At 37.1% G+C, this 19,860-nt stretch overlaps 1 protein-coding gene across 1 annotated transcript in view; it reads right to left on the bottom strand.

The window, feature by feature from the left end:
• Nucleotides 1-19,860, bottom strand: part of UBR1 (ubiquitin protein ligase E3 component n-recognin 1) — a 224,454-nt gene that overhangs the window by 104,471 nt on the left and 100,123 nt on the right. Inside the window, exons 7-13 of the mRNA XM_007935324.1 lie at nt 11,019-11,081; nt 10,662-10,785; nt 10,210-10,317; nt 9,529-9,617; nt 7,694-7,792; nt 6,079-6,236; nt 473-572 (exon numbers count right to left, since the gene is read on the bottom strand). Coding sequence (XP_007933515.1) covers nt 473-572; nt 6,079-6,236; nt 7,694-7,792; nt 9,529-9,617; nt 10,210-10,317; nt 10,662-10,785; nt 11,019-11,081 — 741 coding nt within the window. The remainder of the gene's footprint in view (nt 1-472; nt 573-6,078; nt 6,237-7,693; nt 7,793-9,528; nt 9,618-10,209; nt 10,318-10,661; nt 10,786-11,018; nt 11,082-19,860) is intronic.

Raw genomic sequence — 19,860 nt, 5'->3', positions numbered from 1 at the left:
TTATCTTCTGTGTCTGTGTTAATTGGTTTCCCTTTTCTTTGTTGAAGAGGGTCTGTGCAATCCTTCTGCCTAGTCCGCCATCTTGCCCCGCCCCCTTCTGTAAAATTATTTTTAAGTTTCAATTCCTTTTTATTTAAAATGGCAGTAATAATAGTAATTAGCCCATAAGGTTGACAAGAAGACAAAGAGATAATGCATATAAAGTACTTACTACAGTATCTATCACATGCTAAGAACTAAATAAACATTAATGGCAGTAATAAACTAAGATACAAAGAAATATCTATTAAAACTGGATCAGTTAAGGCAGTGTTTAAATGTTATTTCTACTTTGCTGGATACATATTCTTTCTCATATAAAGGATTATAGTTTTAGCTAAACTATTCTATTAAAAGATATTCAAGAAAATCACAATTTACAATACATGAAAAGACAGAATTTCTTTTACTAACATACAGAAAACTATCATACCTGCATGCAAGTAAGAATCTTCAAAAAAGATCGAAAACCTTCAAGGAATTGCACTCTTAATCTTTCCGTCCATACTGTGGGTTTGCTGATCAGGATATATCTATTTAAGAGACAAAGAAATATTTCATTTCCCTGTTTTGAGATCATTTTAAGATTCTCATGACTAAAGACAACTGCTCAAAATTATGGACTCTAATTTCTTACTGTAATTAGAAGCTCTGACCAACTAGAATGAGTTATTGTTCTATTTAATACATCCAGCAAAAAGTGAATGCTCTACATGATGCACATATCAATAATAAGCCTGGCTTCTCCACACCACACCCTCAGAGATAGTCTGATTAAGTGACTACAACTGCCCTAGAAGGAGATCTGATGGCATAGTATTTAAAGTATTTAGCTATTAACCAAAAGGTCGAGGGTTCTAACCCACCAGCAGCTCCATGGGAGAAAGATGAGGCATCTGCTTCCATGAAGATTTATAGCCTTGGAATACCTATGGGGCAGTTCTATCTTATAGGGTCACTATGAATTGGAATTGATTTGACGGCAGTAGGTCTGTGGGTTGTAACTGCCCAAGTCTGTCACTGCTAACTGTAAACAAACATAATACAGATTTTCTCGGACTGTTTAGATTCATACCCTTCACCTAAAGGGCCAGCTGAAATCTCTTATTCAGCCTCAGGATATCTGGAACAGAATTCCTACCTCCACAGTTTCAAAAGCTAGAACCTAGGATTTAATAAGCATTCATGTCATCTTTTGCTTTACTTTTTAAAAAGGGGAATTGTCATTCATGTATGAGTTTGTTCATCAGAATGTGTATGTTTCATGAAATAAACAAACCACTTTAACTTACAATTTATAAGACCTTTGCTTGAAAGACAATGAGAACAATGTTTGTCATGGAATGATTTCTCAGGAAGCAACTGTTATACAGCAGACATTATGAATATAAAAGTGAAAAAGATACCCTTCATCTTTGAGACCTGCCCTTGAGGTTCAAATTGTAGTGGGGAAAACAGATACACATAGTGGACACTGCAATCCAATGTTAAGTGCAAAAGAGATACCAAGAAAATAATGTAGAAACATAAAGGACAAGGCAACAAAGACAGAAAACACATTTTTTTTTTTTTTTTACTAGTAAAGATAGTGAGGACTGGGGTTTAATTTTCCACTTTCTTTAGACATCCATTAATATGATGAATGCCATTAAAAATATAATCATTAAGCCCTTACCAAAGACATAACTTTGAAATACACTAATGACCATCTAAACCTTTCTTTTAAAGTAAAGGTGAAAAAGAGACTAAAGTTTGAAGTTTTTCACAATGAACAAAGGACATAAAGTTTGGCTATTTTCTAAAGCAGTGCTACTGAGAGTGTGGTCCACAAACCAGAGGCATCAACATCACCTGAAAGTTAGAAATGCAGAATTTGGGGCTTTATACCAGACTGAATAAGAATCAGCTTTTTCACAAGTTCCTCAGTTAATCTGCATTCATATTAAAATCTGAGAAACATTCTTCTAGAGTAGAAGAGAATTTACATTTCTAATTTCTATTGACTTCATATAGGTCATGTCTAATTTCTGTAGCAAGTAAAGATTAAAAAAAATATTAAAGAAAGAGTAAGAAAGATGACAATGTTGAATTTTACCCAAGTCCAGTGATCCTGGAAACATCGATGATTAAGGAAATTTCCCCTCCCTTTTACGTTCCAGAGAGCAGCTGACCAAAGTGGTGTTGTTTTCCTCAACTTGACCACAGTTTAGGCAGGCTTCTTCCTGACTTCTAGGCCTCTGATATCCCTTCTCAGTGAGTGATTCTTACATAATCCAGATGGTACATATTCCATCTGGCCTTAACATAAATTTGGGAGATTAAAGAGATCCATGTGATCAACCCCACAACCCCACATTTTTAATGTTGTTCCTTAACCTCCCTTAACTTCCTCTGGAGTCCCTAGGTGGTGTAGTTAAAGCACTCAGCTGTTAACCAAAAGGCTGGAAGTTCAAATCCACACAGAGGAACTTCGGGAAAAAGTTCTGGCAATCTACTTCCAAAAAAATCAGCCACTGAAAACTCTATGGTGCACAGTTCTACTCTGACACACATGCGGTTGCCATGAGTTAGATTCCGCTCAATGGCAGTTGATTAACTTCCTTCAGTATTTTTCAACTAGTTCTGTCCAGTCTTTAAAAAGCCTCCTGCCCGCTGCATCAGTGGATCTGAGATGATACTTGGTTTTGGATGTTCTCCCCTTTTGCAAGAGCCTCCCCCAAGCCCCTTCCTTGAAATAATCCTTTTTGAACACAGTCATCCTTGCCTATTTTAACAATGTTCAGTGCAATTTTCTTTGAAAAAAGAAAGGAAAAGGAGTCCGTAGATAAATATATATGGTAAAATCAATGACAGAAAAGGAATAAAAGCAAGGACAGGGTGCAAGAATATGAGGGTGATTTGATTTGAGTCCCTAATACTTTTTAGAAAAGAGAACACAGGAATAGATTAGAGAACTAGAAGGATGTTGTTCCTTAAAAGAACCAAAGTTCAACTTTATCGCTTTTTCAAGTTTTATCTCCACAATGAATTAGCAACTGAGAAACAAAGTATTCTATCACATATTCCATAGAGAGAGGGACAAGCGAAATTAAATTATTAGAGGCATATTATTTAGAATGTTGTTGTTGTTGTTGTTATATGCCATCGAGTCGGACTCGACTCATAGCGACCCCTCCTTGGGTTTCTGAGGCAGTATCACTATGGAAGTAGATTGCCCAACTTTCCTTCTGAGGAGCGGCTGGTGGGTTTGAACCACCAGCCTTCTGGTTAGCCGTCAAGTGCCTTAGGCACTACGCTACCAGAGCCATATAATTTAGAATGAGGGAGGTAATAATCTCTCCCTTGTACTCTCTACTGGGTAGATGTCAGTTGGAGTACTGTTTACTTTTTGGCATATACTTTAAGTGATACACATTCAACTGGAATGGGTTCAGAAAAGAAAGACAATGATTCAGAAGGGATTTTAAACAATATGAAATTGGAACAGTTTAAGAAACGAATGCAACTTAACGTAGAAAAGCCTTGGCAGATAATATTGCTGTCCTTAAATATTTCTTCAAGTTAAATCAGAAGTAAAGTTGTTTTGAATGGACAGAAGGAGAGCTAGAACCAGAGACTGAAAGCTACATAAAGATAGGACTCAATATAAATAAGAAACTTTCTAATAGTCGAAGGGGCTACCCAAGATTTGGAGTGCACTGTTTTGAGAGAATGAAAGTTTCCTGAGGCAGGTTGAACAGAGTATTTTTGTAGTACCAACAAAACTTGTTTCTGTTGAGTTATAATCAGATAAATTAGAGGATACAGTTAGAGTATGGAGAGTTAAAATTCTGGAAGAATTTAGACTTTATTATGGACATAATTAAAATATATTACCTATTTCTAATTGATAATGAAAACATCAGGGTTCCAGAAAGAAGCAGTCAATGAATGAGTATTTTAGGATATAATTAAGATATGACTGCAAGATTGCTATAATGACAGAGTAAGAAAATGAGTCCAAATAATTATTTGTGAAACAAAAAATGTATCTCATGGGTGTTTTAGCCAGGTTTCAGAGCAGGTTTTGTTGCTGTTGTTTTTCATGCATTCTGTGAGGCTACATGATGTAGTGAAAAGAACATGAATTTTACTGATAAACAGTACTAGGCTCGAATACCAGTTCTGCCACTTACAAGCTTTGCAACCTTAGGCAAACAGTGTACAAATTAAGACTGTATCATCTACTTTATGAGAATGTTCCAAGAATAAAATGAAATAAAATAAGTAAAGCTCCTTGGAATACAGCATTTGCTAGTAAATTTTACAGGCTCCTTGTGAGAGGGAATCACATAAGAACATATGATAAAGCCTAACATATTACCTTTTGAACAAGTGCTCAAAATATGTAAATTTTCCCTTCCACTTATCACTAGCAATATCTACATTTTGGTGTGAGAATAGGGGAGAAGTTGTAAGCACTGGTAGAGTGGGAAAACTTTAAAGTTACCTTTCAAATGAGTGTCTCTAAATTTCTATTACATGGGTAAGTATCTAGGGACATAGTAACTCTAAATTACTCCCCACAGAGAATAACTATAGTCAGAGATTGCTAAAACAGAGGATGTGATTAGCACCATTTCTCTGAATACAAAAATAACTCAGTTATAATACTTTATAATAATGAGGATCACAATAGGGAAATTTTTTCCTGTACAGTAGACCCAGGGTATTTACTCACTTAATACCAATGATAACTTTAAGTACTGCCACTGGGTTGCTTTTATTTCTGTTCATGTTTTTGTATGTGTATGCATAATATATAATTCATGCCTACTTGGTCTAAGGAACAAATTTGAATAACACTGGCTATTTTTGGTGATTCATTACTGAATTCACCCACTATCTCTACCTCTACTAAAGATGTGATAACATTATAATTTACTGGATTTTAACGGGAGATTTACATGCCATAATTATATTTAGAAATTGAGGAATCTGAAAAGGTTTTGAAGTATTTTCCTCAGTAATACCAAGGATCCACAGCAAAGTTCCAGAAATCTGTCATATGTATTTTCAAATGGATGAAACTATCTCTAAGTTCAATCGGAAGCCTGTTGTTTCCACTCCTGAATACCCTGCAAAGTCACTAGAAGAAGTAAACAAAACTAGAAGGATTACTTTCCGAGAGACTAAAAATAATCATGTATACCTTGGAGCTCTTTTTTTAAACAGCAAACTGAAGGATTAATATATTCTTCTAAAAAAGAAATTTTTGTAGGATTTATAGAATAGTTAATGTCTTTAACCCTTATAAAATTCAGCATTTATTTCTAAAATAAATAGAAATTAATTTCTTTTTAGGTCCAATGATCTTAAACACAACCTATCAAGTGATTCTAACTTCAATTTAAAAAGAATCTTTCAATTCTCTTCACAGAGAAAAATTTAATGAAGTAACCCTTGATTAACATCAATAACTTGATTCTATGTTTATGAAAAGTTGTCCCTGGGTGGTGCAAACGGCTGAACGCTTGACTACTAGCCAAAAAGCTGGCAGTGTGAACCCACCCAGAGGCACCTTAAAAGACAGGCCTAGAGATCTGCTTCTGAAAGGTCACAGCCTTACAAACTCCGTGGAGCAGTTCTGCTCTGCACATATGGGTCATCATGAGTTGGAATTGACTTGACAATAACTAACAACACGAAAAGGAGTTAAAAAAAAAATCTGCATCAATACGATCATCTGAAACTATGCACAAAGAAACTACAGAAGAGGGATAGAACCAAAGTCCTTCAGCATGAGTGAAAGAAGATTCATTTAGCAACCCTAAGTGAAGATAGTTCCTATGACAGATAGGCCCTCTTCAGTTACACCTTCTGTATTAACCTGATTTCACAACTCAATAAGAAGCTTCCACTTAAGAAATTTAGTGGAAAAGTAAGGCAGGAAAAGTTCTTTGTATTTGCCATTATGATAAAGAGAATCTTAGATCAGAGGTTTATTTGTAAGACAGACTATTTTACAGGCACCTTCACCTTTTGACCCAGGCAACTTACTTTAGGTCACATATTACCGCATATACTCTTCCCAATTTGTCCTGGCTATAACCCTGGAAGTTGAATTTATTGTTCCTGTCCAAGTATTCAGGTAAAACTTCTAGAAGAGTTTCAGTAATGACAGAAATAACATTCTGTTCTTCAATAAGATGTCGAGCCTGCAGAACATTTCAAGAATATTGCCTTTAGCATTAATTCATCATAGTATGGATTTTATTCATTTATTTGAATATAAATATCTATCATTTATTTGCTTGGTCAGAAGTTATTTTTAATGTTTATTGGGCACCAAACAGCTTCATTTCACAGAATAGTAATTACTGAAGTTATTTTCTAAAAGTAAAAATTCCTGTTGTTTGTGGTTGTTATGTGCCGTCAGTGAGACAGCAGTATCACTACGGAAGTAGATTGCCCAACATTCCTTCCAGGAAGTGGCTGGTAGGTTTGAACCACCAGCCTTCTGGTTAGCATTATGCTACCAGAGCTCCCCAAAATTCCTAATTCTCAGTATCTAGAAAACATGTGTGTGGACAACCCAGCCCCATTATACAAGCTATCTACATAATCAGCCCATTACATAGGGTATCTACTCAAGTGTTTATCATCAGTAATCACACAGTGAGAAAGGAGAACAAACATGCTTTCTATTGCATCTCTATCTATTGTGGTATTTCCCCTCCTGTTCATTCTCAACCCAACCTTTCTTCCCCATCCTTTTAAAAAGGAATAGTTAACCAAAACGTCCAGAAGAAACAGTGAAAGGAGTACAGAAAGAATCCTCACGCTTCTTCCAGGCCTACGGGGCACTATCGCGAGTAAATGTTTGACAGTCATAACCCTCTATTTTCTTACCTTTTTTTTTTTTTTTAATTATTTTTTTACTTTTTATTGTAATTTGGGTGAAAGTTTACAGAGCAAATTAGTCTTCCATCATCAATTTATACACATTATGTTTCATGACACTGGCTGCAATCCCCTCAATGTAATAGCATTCTTCTCACTTCCTCCTTGGGTTCCCCATTCCCATTTCCATTTGACCTCTTTCCTGCCCCTTCCTGCCTTCTAAAGCTTTGTTTTGGGGCAAATGCTGTCCTTTTGGTCTAATACTGTTGACTATACTAAGGAATACATTTCTCTGTGGTGTTTTTTTTTTTTTAATTTAAATTTTTCTCTTTGGTGTTTTTATTCACTTTACAGGCCTATCTATTGTTTGGCTGAAGGTTGATTCTTGGGGTAGGGGATCAGCTCCAAGCTTTAAAGGTGTCTAAGGGTCACAGTCTTGGGGGTTTCCCTTCTCACTTTTATCTTTCTCTGATTTATCCCCCAAGCAATAACTAAAGAACAAAAGAATGGTAAAAAAGAACAATTATTTTGGTAGAAGAGGCAGTGCTCCTAAATTTCTCTAGAAATCTGGACACCACCTCTGGACTTCACCTGCAGAGTATCAGGACATTTGGAGATAGGTAAAGTTATCTAACTCTTGGGTATTAAAGTATTATTCAAAATCATCTTAGTGATCCTGACATTGTTTCAACTTAATTCAACACTAAGTAAAATTTTTAAAAAGTAAAATAAGTATATTTAGAAAGACTGCAAAGAAATCATCAATACATACCAGAGTAGGGACAGTAAACATCTGCACTGAGAGTGCAGTTACAGAGATATTTCTGTCATGATCATCACTGATATATTCTTTCTGCAACTGTTTATAGTACTGAAAGATATAATTAGAATTGATTACAAATCACTACTAAAAACTTTTACAATTCCAATTTTAGCAACTGCTATAAGTTTGTTTTTATCTGTAAAATGAAAAGTAATAAAATTCCTATTTATTAAGGCAATAATATAATGGTCAACAAAATACATTCCAAGCAATTAGAGAGTAACAAATAAAAAAATCAAGTATGAATTCAGTGACCCAAACTAGCAGAGTTGGAAGCAAGAACTACACAAAACAAACCACCAACAACAAAATATGCACACAGGTAAAAATCACAGAGGACTGCAATGGCACAGTATGGTATACACAATCTTTAGAAGATTCTACCCCCATGGTATATAGGGTAGGAGCTACATTCAAAGTAATTAAAAGCTGATATGGTCCAGAAAACAAACCAATCAGATTCAACCCAGGCAACAAATAGATACTGGCTGCAAATAACTGCTGATCTGTGCTGGTACATAACAACTAAAAATCAGCACTGACACAGTGGGAGAACAAAAATAATAATACACACAGTCATATCTCAAGCATCAATTAGGTGTCAACACAGTACTGGAACTTGACCTACATAATTAATTTTATCCTCCAGAATTCCTGTAAGGTTTAAGAAGTGACCATGACATACAACAAAATACCAAGTAGGGAGATTAACTTTCATGTAAGAAAAAAGAATTTTAATTTCAAATCACAGATATAATCCAAGATTCTACCTCTATAAAGAGTTCTGGAAGAGCACAGTTAACATCTCTGCCATCACCTTTTAAGTACGAGACATATACCAAACATCTTCGCTGCTTTTAGCAACCTACTTATAAAATTCAGGGAGTATATGTTATCTTATTCCACAGTATCATTTGTCTACCACAATCACTCCTTCTCTGCTTCCAATTCCAATGTGGATCTAACTCTAGCTGTGTCTTAAATCTTACAGAACTGCCTCCAACTCAAAATTAGAGAAAGCCAACAAGTCACCTTCAAGGAAGTTCCTGTCTTGAAATCTAACTTGGGAAACAGATAAAAAGATACAACAATGTGAAGATAAAACAACAAAAAAGAAGCTTTAAGTTTTACCTTTATGTTTTAGCCTCAAATAGTTAAGTATAACTCTTGTCCACCTAATTTCTATCTACCTTTAACCTGAACATCTATTCTCTTCCTCGCTATGTCTTTCAAGTAGTCACTTCTCTTCTTGTTATAGTTTTACTCACAGACAAAATGATTAAAAAGGATAAATGCAGGTGTGAATGTGATAAACTCCCTTTGCCTGGCCTAGGCAAATAATAGGTCATTTTTCACTTATCTCCCTTCCCAGACTACGGTCTTCATACTATCAACTGCAATTTGTAACTACATTTATATAACAACTTTTGAATAACAAATAAATCATAAAAGTCAATTTTTTTTTATTCATAATTATCTTGTTTTTATTATTTCACTTAAAAAAAAATTGCCTTATATTCCTATTTAAGGAGCTCTGGGGACACAGTGGTGCAAAAGCATTCGGCTGTTAACCAAAAGGTTGGCGTTCGAACCTACCAGCTGCTCCACAGGAGAAAGATGAGGCGGTCTGCTTCCTTAAAGATTTACAGCCTTGGAAACCTTATGGGGTGGTTCAAACTCTGTCCTACAGGGTTGCTATGGGTCAGAATTGACTGGATGGCAGTGGGTTTGGCAATGGGTTATTCCTATTTACTGACATCTATTTATACATAAAGAGTAATTACCTTCACAAATTCCATAGCAAAGAGCTTTTTGTATTCCATCTCCATAAAAAAACTGCTGAAGATCAATTCGTGAAGGATCTTACGGGCACCTAGTGGTCATTTTTTTGGGAGGGGAGGTATATCATCAAGACAAAAGGAACATTTCAGCTATTAGAAGTGGCAAAATATTATAAAAATACTTCTCATGCTAATAGACCTCAATATGAATAGCATTTATTGTATTAATATTTAATAGTTAAAATTTTAAATACACAGGTTTGCCTTTTCTCTCTTTTTTGCACCCCTCCCACCATTTAACCTTATTTCATTTTATCCTCTCCCAATCTTTCTCCTTTCTTTTTCACTCTATTTCCCTCAAAACTGCTCTGTTTCTGTATTCTCCCTGCTTTATCCCTATTAGCCTTCCCTTTCTTTTGCTTTTTATTCTTCATTTAGATTTAAAAAATAACACAATAGCACTACATGAATATATACATACATTATTTTTTACTGACCCTGACTAAATGAAAAGGCACTATAATTAAAAGTCAGTAGCCTTGAGTTTTAACCCAGAAGAGTAGATATTGATTGACAAAGCTTACCTTAAATATAACATCTCACCAGTCAAGATCACTGACTTAATAACCAGAATACAAAAGATATTATAACTCTACCTTAAGTCATAAGCAAAGCTCTACCTACCTTTATAAAGCTTTGCATCCCATAGCATTAACTTGCTTATGAGACAGGGATTCTCAGAGCCAGGTTCTTCTCTTAGACATGCTTGGCAAAAGATCTGTCTAAAGTCACCTACAAGAAGTCACATAATTTTGATTCTTAAGGTATTTCTCCCAAAAGTAGGTTTCCTATAATAATCTATGAAAAGATTAACATAAATACTCCCATACTTGATATCAAGAATAGTTCTGTCAACATAAAGACTCATTTGTTATTTAAAGGATTAAGAGCCAATAAAAGATATTATTTATAGCATTTGAAAAGTAATCCTGAAAATTACCCAAAATGTATAAGCCAAAAAAAAACAAAAGAGAATTTTATTTTATATTCAATGACATTTTAAATGTACGACTAAGAAAAAAACAAAAACAGTATATAAGGCAAGTAGGAAATAAAAGAACAGGCTATATGCTTACTTGAATAGCTCATTATTTTGTTCATCCAGGAGCCAAGACGCAAAGCAAATTTCTGATGAGCCATAACTTCAGAGTGTAATACTTCTACATGAAGAGGATGTTGAGAGACATTTTCTGAATGACTCTATACATGAAGGAATATTAAAAAAAAATTGATTTAACTTTGCTTTTAATTAAGTGATCTGTTCTTCAAAAAAAGAAAGAAATCAGATAAATGTCATAGTTCCAAATCTCTGGGTCTAAATACCCTAGTGCTATCTTTACTTAAGATGTCTAACTATTTAATCTTTCCATTGGGCTCTTGTAACATGCATTTCTTTTAAATTTTTCTTTTTTATCCCTAATTCAGAAAGTTACCTTTATATCTTCTTTTGCTTCCTGGCAAGCAGCATAAGCACCTGCTTTAACAGCTCGACGACCCTAATTACAGACAAAAATAAGAATTAGATAATGGAATGACAATGCCAATCTGTAAGTTATAGACAGCCCAAAGTCCTAATGAGTTCTCAATTATCAATTGCTTGAAGGCAACCTAAAATTGGTAAGATGATAACTAAAAATCAGATGTAAATGTTTAACATCTTTATGAAGCTTCAGAACTTTCAATACCTCCAGAAGAGAATTTCTACAGTTTAGGATGATAGGTTTCTAGCCTGGCAAGAATGTCAGTTCCTTACTTATTGTAGTGTATTCTATTTTTATCAGATAATAACAATAACTGAGGTTTACTAAACTCCTATGTGTTTCAAGTTGTTGTTGTTGTTAAGTGCCGTCGAGTCGTTTCCGACTCATAGCGACCCCATGCACAGCAGAACGAAACACTGCCCGATCCCGCACCAGCCCCACAATCCCTGCTATACTCGAGCCCATCATCGCAGCCACTGTATCAATCCATCTCGTTGAAGGCCTCCCCCTCTTTCGTCGACCCTCCACCCTACCAAGCATGACATCCTTCTCCAGGGAATGGTCCCTTCTTACAACATGACCAAAATAGGTGAGACGAAGTCTGGCCATTCTTGCTTCCAAGGAGCATTCTGGCTGCACTTCCTCCAGGACAGATCTGTTAGTTCTTTTAGTAGTCCATGGTACTTTCAGCATTCTTCGCCAGCACCACAACTCAAAAGCATCAACTCTTCTTCGGTCTTCCCTATTCATTGTCCAGCTCTCACATGCATACAAGGTGATTGGAAATATCATGGCTTGTGTCAGGCGCACCTTAGTCCTCAAGGAGATATCCTTGCTCCTCAGCACTTGAAACAGTTCCTTCGCAGTTGACTTTCCCAATGCTACACGTGTTTCAAGTAGTTTTCATAAATGAACTCAGAACTGTGTATGTTTCATAACATGCTTGTGGCCCATGAATGGGTTAGAGGTGTGGCTGAGATACTGATCCCTCAAGCCCTGAAAGCAGCCAAGCAAAGTCTATGTAGGACTAACTGGAACATCACTCTTTTACCCAACCATAAAAATATCATTTTCTACATGTGTCATGATATGATATGGGTCAGGAACCACTGCATTCTTCATTTAACTGTTATACACCCTATGATGAAGGTGCTATCATTATCTCACTACAGATGAGAAAACTAAGATACAGAGAAGTTAGCTTGTCTCCAATTCACAAAGTTAGTAAGTGGTAGATCCAGGGTTTGATGATAGGCAGTCAGTCTCCAGAGCCTGAACTCCTAACCACCATGTTCTATTCCCTTTCTAGATCCTTAGTGTGTACGTGTAAGAACTACCCAATATGTTTGGACTATTAATTACACCAGTGAGGTTTTTAGTACAGAATGTACAAAAAAGCCAAGATACAAAACATTAAAGAACAGATAAGAAAATAATAGCCATATGCTTCAAGCCTACAGATGCATGAAATACTGGCAATCAATTTAAAACAACAGATCTCAACATGAATGGGAGAAGCAGAACAGATCACTTGAGGAGCCAGCTTTTTCAAACTACAGCTTTGTGTCACTTAATGGTGATGCTATGTTCTACGAAATAGGATGCTATGTGTTTTGGCAGCTGTGTAAACACCATATTACATATAGTACATATGTTTGTATATATTCAATACACAAATATCAAAGTAACCCCCTAGCAAGTGCTCTGACTCCCTGTTAGTGCCCTGAGCCTCAGGGTTACCTGCAATTGGCTGCTTTTGGGCGCATGGTGTTCTTTGAGCAGACCCTGGGGAGCATGGTTGGAATGGGAAGGCCCAAGGAAAGGAGTGTTGCAGCAGTATTTCCCTACAAGCACTGACCTACGGGGAAGACAGGCAGGGCACGTGCCAATAGAAGCTAAAGAAGCTGCCACAGTTATCCCTGAGGCTGGGAACTGTAAGCTGGAGCAACCCATGCTGTGGCTTGAGGGCTGTAGCTGCTGAAGCCTAGATGCACTGTCACTTCTGCTATAGTGCCATAAACTCAAAGCAGGCCCTACATCCTGGTGCCCTTCCAAAAGTAAGTCCCTCTTCCCCACTCCGTGCAACGAATATGAAGTGTGACATATCAGAATGGACATTATGCAGCATATACCTGTATATGGGTATTTCTTTCTCTTTCTCTTTTTTGTTCTCCCAATTCTGATGCACAAGCTTGGGCTGGCATTTCTACTTGGAACAAAAATTTTTTTCCCCAAGTGATTCTAGTAAGTTCCCTTTATGTTCACATTATGACTGAAAACACAGAATTATAAATATACATCTTTATGAGTATACTAACTGTGGTAGTTGTTATGTGTCAACTTGGCTGGGCCTGGTTTTCAGTGGCTAGGCAGCTGGTTGTAGTCATTCCCCATGATGAGACTGGCTATCCACTATCTGCCCTGAGTAGCTGAATAGTTGCTTTAGGGATGTAGTCTGTTTCCAGTATATAAAGAGAAGCTTTGAGAATGGTCTGCAGTTTTTAGCCCACTTGGACCCTGCATGGAGCTGAGTCTTCTTTCAGCAGGCTGCCATGATTCCTGCTGATCTTGGGACTATCTCTGGACTTGAACTAGCAGTCTGCCATGTATGTTGTTTGGTAATTTTGGGACTGTGCCATTTTACTTGTAAACCTTGGGCTTGTTAACCACAGCAGCCAGCAGGTGCCTGAGTGAAAAGACACCTTTCTTAGCTTCAGTGGACTGGGAGCAAGAGACAGAGCTAAAGCCCAAGGTTGAAGGGCTTTCACCCAGCCCCTAGAGCTGGCACTGTGAACTCAGACTTCTAGCCTCCAAAACTGTGAGAGAGTAGTAAATCCCTGTTTGTTAAGACCACTCTTTTGTGGTATATTTTCTATTAGAGCAGCAGGAAGTAACCAAAACACTAACTGCAAAACAATCTCATCAAGGCAGGAAGTACATTTTTCACCTAAATCAGATGTACAGCATCACTTCACATCCTATTTTTTTCCTTTAAATGAGCAAGTAACCATGGCTTTTCTCGCCACCATAATCACGTTATGGGGCCTTGGCAACCAAAAGCAAGCCAGCCTACAAGTAGGTAGGTTAGCTGTAGCCACAGCCTTCTCCGTTTTGATGACAGAAGAGAATAGCAAGAGATTAGTAACAAAGAAAGGAAGGAAAAGATAAAGGTCAAGAAGAGATAGGCCAAACAATGGAAGACTTAGACCTTTTCTAGTCCATTTGCAAACCAACAAAAGCCAGCCCTAAGCTAACTCTTCTGGAAAGCTAGTGTACTGTACTGGTAAGTGATTTTTCAGGGTGTCATAATATCATTGTAGATCACAGTAATGCTATAGGTGTATCTTGTTATCTACCAAGCTTTTCTCTTAAAATCGCCAATGTTAACCTTGTAGATAAGATGGCAAAATATGGAATGGGAAAGAATACTGTTACACTTTTTAAAATCTCTTCAATTTCAGCTTCTTGTGTAAGAATGAGAGAATAAGTTTTCAAAGGCAGAGAACATACTGACCCACTTTTGTATTCCCTCTAAGTGCCTCTATAAAGGTTTAGTGAAAAAGCCATATAGGAAGGTTCACAATCCTGGTTTTAAAACACTATAAAGCCATAATAAAAGTGTGGTATTGGTATAAGGACAGATACACAGACCAATGGAATACAAGTGAGAATCAGGAAATAAACCCAAACACATATGGTTAACAGATTTTTGACAAGTGTGCCAAGTCCATTCAGTGAGCAAAGAACAGTCTCTTCAATAAATGGTATTAGGACAACTGGATCTCCTTAAAAATATTAAGAGTGGACTCATACCTCACAACATACATAAAAATTAATTCAAAATGGATCAAGGACCCAAGCATAAAAACTAAAACCATAAAACTCTTAGAAGAAAATATAGGGGCAATGCTTCAGGACCCAGTTCTTTCAAATATATTCTTGGATATGACATGAAAAGCATGAGCAAAAAATAAATTAATTAATAAATAAAACAGACTTTATTAAAATTTAAAACTTTTTTTCCATTGAAGGTCTTTACCAAATAATGAAGAAACAACTTACAGAATGGGAGAAAGTATTTGGTAACCATATATACCTGATAAAGGCTTAACATCCAGAATATATAAAGAATTTACACAATTCAACAATAAAAAGACAAACAACCAAATTGAAAAATGGATAAAGGACTTAGATATTTCTTCAAAGAAGAGATACAAATGGCCAAAAAGCACAGGAAAAAATGTTCAATGTCATTATTCCTTTAGGAAATGCAAATGCAAAACAGAAGTAACAAGTGTTGACAAGGATGTAGAGAAACTGCAACCCTCATCCATTGCTGTGGTAGTAAAATGGTGCATCCACTGTGGAAAAGTTAGTTGCTGTTAGGTGCCATTGAGTCGTCTCCAACTCATAGCAACTTCATGTACAGCAGAACGAAAGACTGCCCGGTTCTGTGCCAGCCCCATGATCCTTGCTATACCCGTGCCCACTGGTGCAGTCACTGTGTCAATCCATCTTGTTGAGGGCCTTCCCCTTTTCGTTGACCCTCCACTTTGCCAAGCATGATATCCTTCACCAGGGAATGGCCCCTTCTGACAACATGACCAAAGTAGATGAGACAAAGTCTGGCCATTCTTGCTTCCAAGGAGCATTCCAGCTGAACTTTTTCTAGGACAGATTTGTTAGTTCTTTTAGCACTCCATGGTACTTTCAGCATTCTTTGCCAACACCACAACTCAAAAGCATTGACTTTTCTTTGGTCTTCCTTTTTCATTGTCCAGCTCTCACGTGCATGTGAGGCAGCTGAAAACATCATGGTTTGTGTCAGGCACACCTTAGTCTTCAAGGAAACATCTTTGCTCTTCAGCACTTGAAAGAGGTCCTTTGTAGCAGATTTGCCCAATGCTATACGACGTCTGATATCCTGACTGCTACTTCCACTGGTGTTGATTGTAGAACCAAGTAATATGAAGTGTTGACAACTTCAATCTTTTCTTCATTTATCATAATGCTGCTTATCAGTCCCAGTGTGAAGATTTTTGTTTTCTTTAGATTGAGATGTAATCCATATTGCAGATTGCAGTCTTCAATCTTCATCAGTAAGTGTTTCAAGTCATCCTCACTTTCAGCAAGCAAAGTTATGTTGTCTGCATAATGTAGGTTGCTAATGAGTCTTCCTCCAATCCTGATGCCACATTCTACTTCATATAATCCAGCTTCTTGGATTATTTGTTCAGCATACAGACTGAATAAGTATGGTGAAAGGATACAACCCTGACATGCTCCCTTTTTTATTTTAAACCATGCAGTGTCCCCTTGTTCTGTTCGAACGACAGCCTGCTGGGCTATGCACAAGTTCCTCATGAGCACAATTAAGTGTTCAGGAATTCCCATTCTTCTCAATGCTATCCACAATTTGTTATGATCCACAAAATCGAATAATCAATAAAACACAAGTAAACATCTTGCTGTATTCTTTGCTTTGAGCCAAGATCCATCTGACAGCAATGATATCCCTCATCCCACGTCCTCTTCTGAATCCAGCTTGCATTTCTGGAAGTTCCCTGTCAATATATTGTTGTAACCATTTTTGAATTATCTTTGCTAAGATTTTACTTGTGTGTGATATTAATGATATTGTTTGATAATTTCCACATTCTGTAGGATCACCTTTCTTTGGAATGGGTACAAATATGGATCTCTTCCAGTCAGTTGACCAGGTAGCTGTCTTCCAAATCTCTTGGCATAGCTGAGTGAGTGCCTCTAGTGTGGCACCTGATTGTTGAAACATCTCAATGAGTATTCCATCAATTCTGGAAGCCTTGTTTTTGACACTTCCCTCAGTGCAACTTTGACTTCTTTCTTCAATACCATTGGTTCTTTATTATATGCCACTTCCTGAAATGGATGAACAGCAACCAATTCTTTTTGGTACATTGACTTTCTGTATTCCTTCCATTTACATTTGATGTTTCCTGCATCATTCAATATTTTGCCCATAGAATCTCTCAATCTTGCAACTCGAGGCTTAAATTTCCTCTTTGGTTCTTTCAGCTTGAGAAATGATGAGCATGTTCTTCCCTTCTGGCTTTCCAACTTCAGATCTTTGCACATTTCATTATAATAATGGACTTTGTCTTCTCGAGTTGCTCTTTGAAATCTTCCATTTAGTTCTTTTTATCTCCTCATTTCTTCCCTTTGCTTTACCTACTCCCTGTTTAAGGGCAGGTTTCAGAGTTTCTTCTGACATCCATTTTGGTCTTCCTTTCCTGTCTTTTAAATGACCTTTTGCTTTCTTCATGGATGATGTTTTTGATGTCATCCCACAATTCCTCTGGTTTTCCGTCACTGGTGTTCAACGCATAAAATCTATTCTTTAAATGGTCTCTAAATTCAGGAGGGATATTATCAAGGTCATATTTTGGCTATTGTGGACTTGCTTTAATTGTCTTCAACTTGAACTTGGATTTGCAAATGAGCACTTGATGGTCTGTTCCACAATCAGCTCCTGGCCTTGTTTTGGCTGAAGATATTGAGCTTTTTCATCACCTCTTGTCACAGATGTAGTCAATCTGATTCCTGTGTACTCCACCTGGCGAAGTTTAGGTGTATAGCTGCTGTGTTGTTGAAAAAAGGTATCATGCGATCTCCAGCATTATTTCTATCTCTAAGGCCAAATTTTCCAACTACCAGTGATACTTCTTTTTATTCAACTTTTGCATTTTAGTCACCAGTGATAATCAGCACATAAATTTTAATAATAGTAGTATTAACCGGCTTTCCTTGTACGCATATGGATATTATTCTATCACTGACAGCATTGTACTTCATGATAGATCTTGAAACATTCTTTGTGATGATGAATGCCACACCATTCCTCTTCATTTTGTCATTTCCAGAATAGTAGATCATATGGTTGTTTGATTCAAAATGGCCAAAACCAGTCCACTTCAGCTCACTAATGCCTAGGATATCAATCTTTATACATTCCATTTCATTTTTGACAACTTCCAATTTTCCTAGATTCATACTTTGTACATTCCATGTTCCAATTATCAATGGATGTTTGCGCTGTTTCTTCTCCTATTGAGTCAGGCCACTTCAGCAAATGGAGGCCCTGAAAGCTCTACTTCATCCATATCAGTAAGGTAGGCTCTAATCTGATGAGACAGCCCTTTTCCACTCACATTTCGAGTTCCTTCCGACCTGAGGGGCTCATCTTCCAGCACTGTATCAGACAATGTTTCAGGGCTATTCATAAAATTTTCCAGTAATATATCAGACAGTGTTTTACTATTACTCATAAAGTTTTCACTGGCCAATTCTTTAAGAAGTGGATGGCCTCTTCCTCCTCCTGAGTCTGTCTCAGTCTGGAAGCTCCACCGAAACTGGTCCATCGTGGGCATCCCTGCTTGCACAGCCTCCGTCCTCACAGCAACATGTAAGCCAAACAACAGAAACTGCCAGACAAGTTTGTCTCTCTTAGCTGTTCTAACCACTCTGCTCACTTCCTGGGCTTTCCCCTACCTGCTCCTGTTGGCTCTGTCTGCCACTGCTCCCTGCTGCTTGGGGCTGTTCCCCTCCCTCTTTATCTCTTCCAGCTGTCAGCCCTGTCTGCCGCTGCTCCCTGCCACCTGGGTGCTGTCCCCTGCCCTCCTTACCTGTGTGGCCACTGGCCCTGTAAAAGTTTAGTTCCTGAAAAAATTAAACTATCATATTAGCAAAAAATTTAGGTTACCATATAACCTAGCAATTACATTTCTAGGTACACACTCAAAATACTTGAAAGCTGGGACAAGATACTTTTACACCAATGTTCACTGAAGTATTATTAAAATAGTTGAAAGGTGTTAACAATCCAAATGTCTACCAACAGATATTATTTTGGGGGAAGGTAATTATTCCCGCCATAAAGAGAAACAAAGTTCTGATATATGGCATAATATGGATGAACCTTGAAAACATTATGTTAAGCAAAATAAGTCAGATTCAGAAGGACAAATACTCTATGTTTCTACTTATACAAAATATTAACAACAGGAAATACATAGAAACAAAAGTTTACCAATGGTTATTAGGGTATGGGGACAGGAGAATTTGGGAGTTACTACTTAAGGGGTATTGGATTTATTTTGGGGGTGATGAAAAACATGGAAATGGAAAGTAGTGATGGTTGAATAGTATGGTGAATGTCATTAATGTCACTAAATTGTACATTTAAAAGTGGTCAAAAAAGCAAATTATTGTGATATATATTTACCACAATTAAAATAAAACGTATTTGATGTACTGAGACACAAGTATACTGTCGTATTTTACCAAAAAAATTGAGTTGCTTCTAGCCATACTGTCAAAATCCAATCTTATATTTCAAAGATAACAGGTAAAGTTCTGAGCATCTTACAGGATTACAACACAAGACTGTTTCTGTCAAAAAAATAAAAGACTTCAGGACTTCCGGTAAGATGGCAGACTAGGTAGACAAGCTACACAGATGCTCTACAACAAAGAAAAGAGAAACCAATTGACCGAGATACAGAAGATAATCCTGGAGCCCTGAGCTTTGAATGGAAGTATACAGAAGTGGATTAGGCACCAACTAGTGCAAAAACTGAATGAACACAGCGAGTGCCGAGGCAACTGGAGCAGTAGACTGTGGGCTACTCTGATGACCAACAGCCTGAATATTTCCAAGTGGTACTGTTGTTGTTGTTGTTAAGTGCCGTCGAGTCGTTTCCGACTCATAGCGACCCCATGCACAGCAGAACGAAACACTGCCCGATCCCGCGCCAGC

Source organism: Orycteropus afer, unplaced genomic scaffold (genome assembly GCF_000298275.1).
Source record: "Orycteropus afer afer isolate SDZICR_OR568_19922 unplaced genomic scaffold, OryAfe1.0 scaffold00026, whole genome shotgun sequence".
Classification (NCBI taxonomy): Eukaryota; Metazoa; Chordata; class Mammalia; order Tubulidentata; family Orycteropodidae; genus Orycteropus; species Orycteropus afer.
This window is presented reverse-complemented; position numbering and strand designations above follow the sequence as displayed.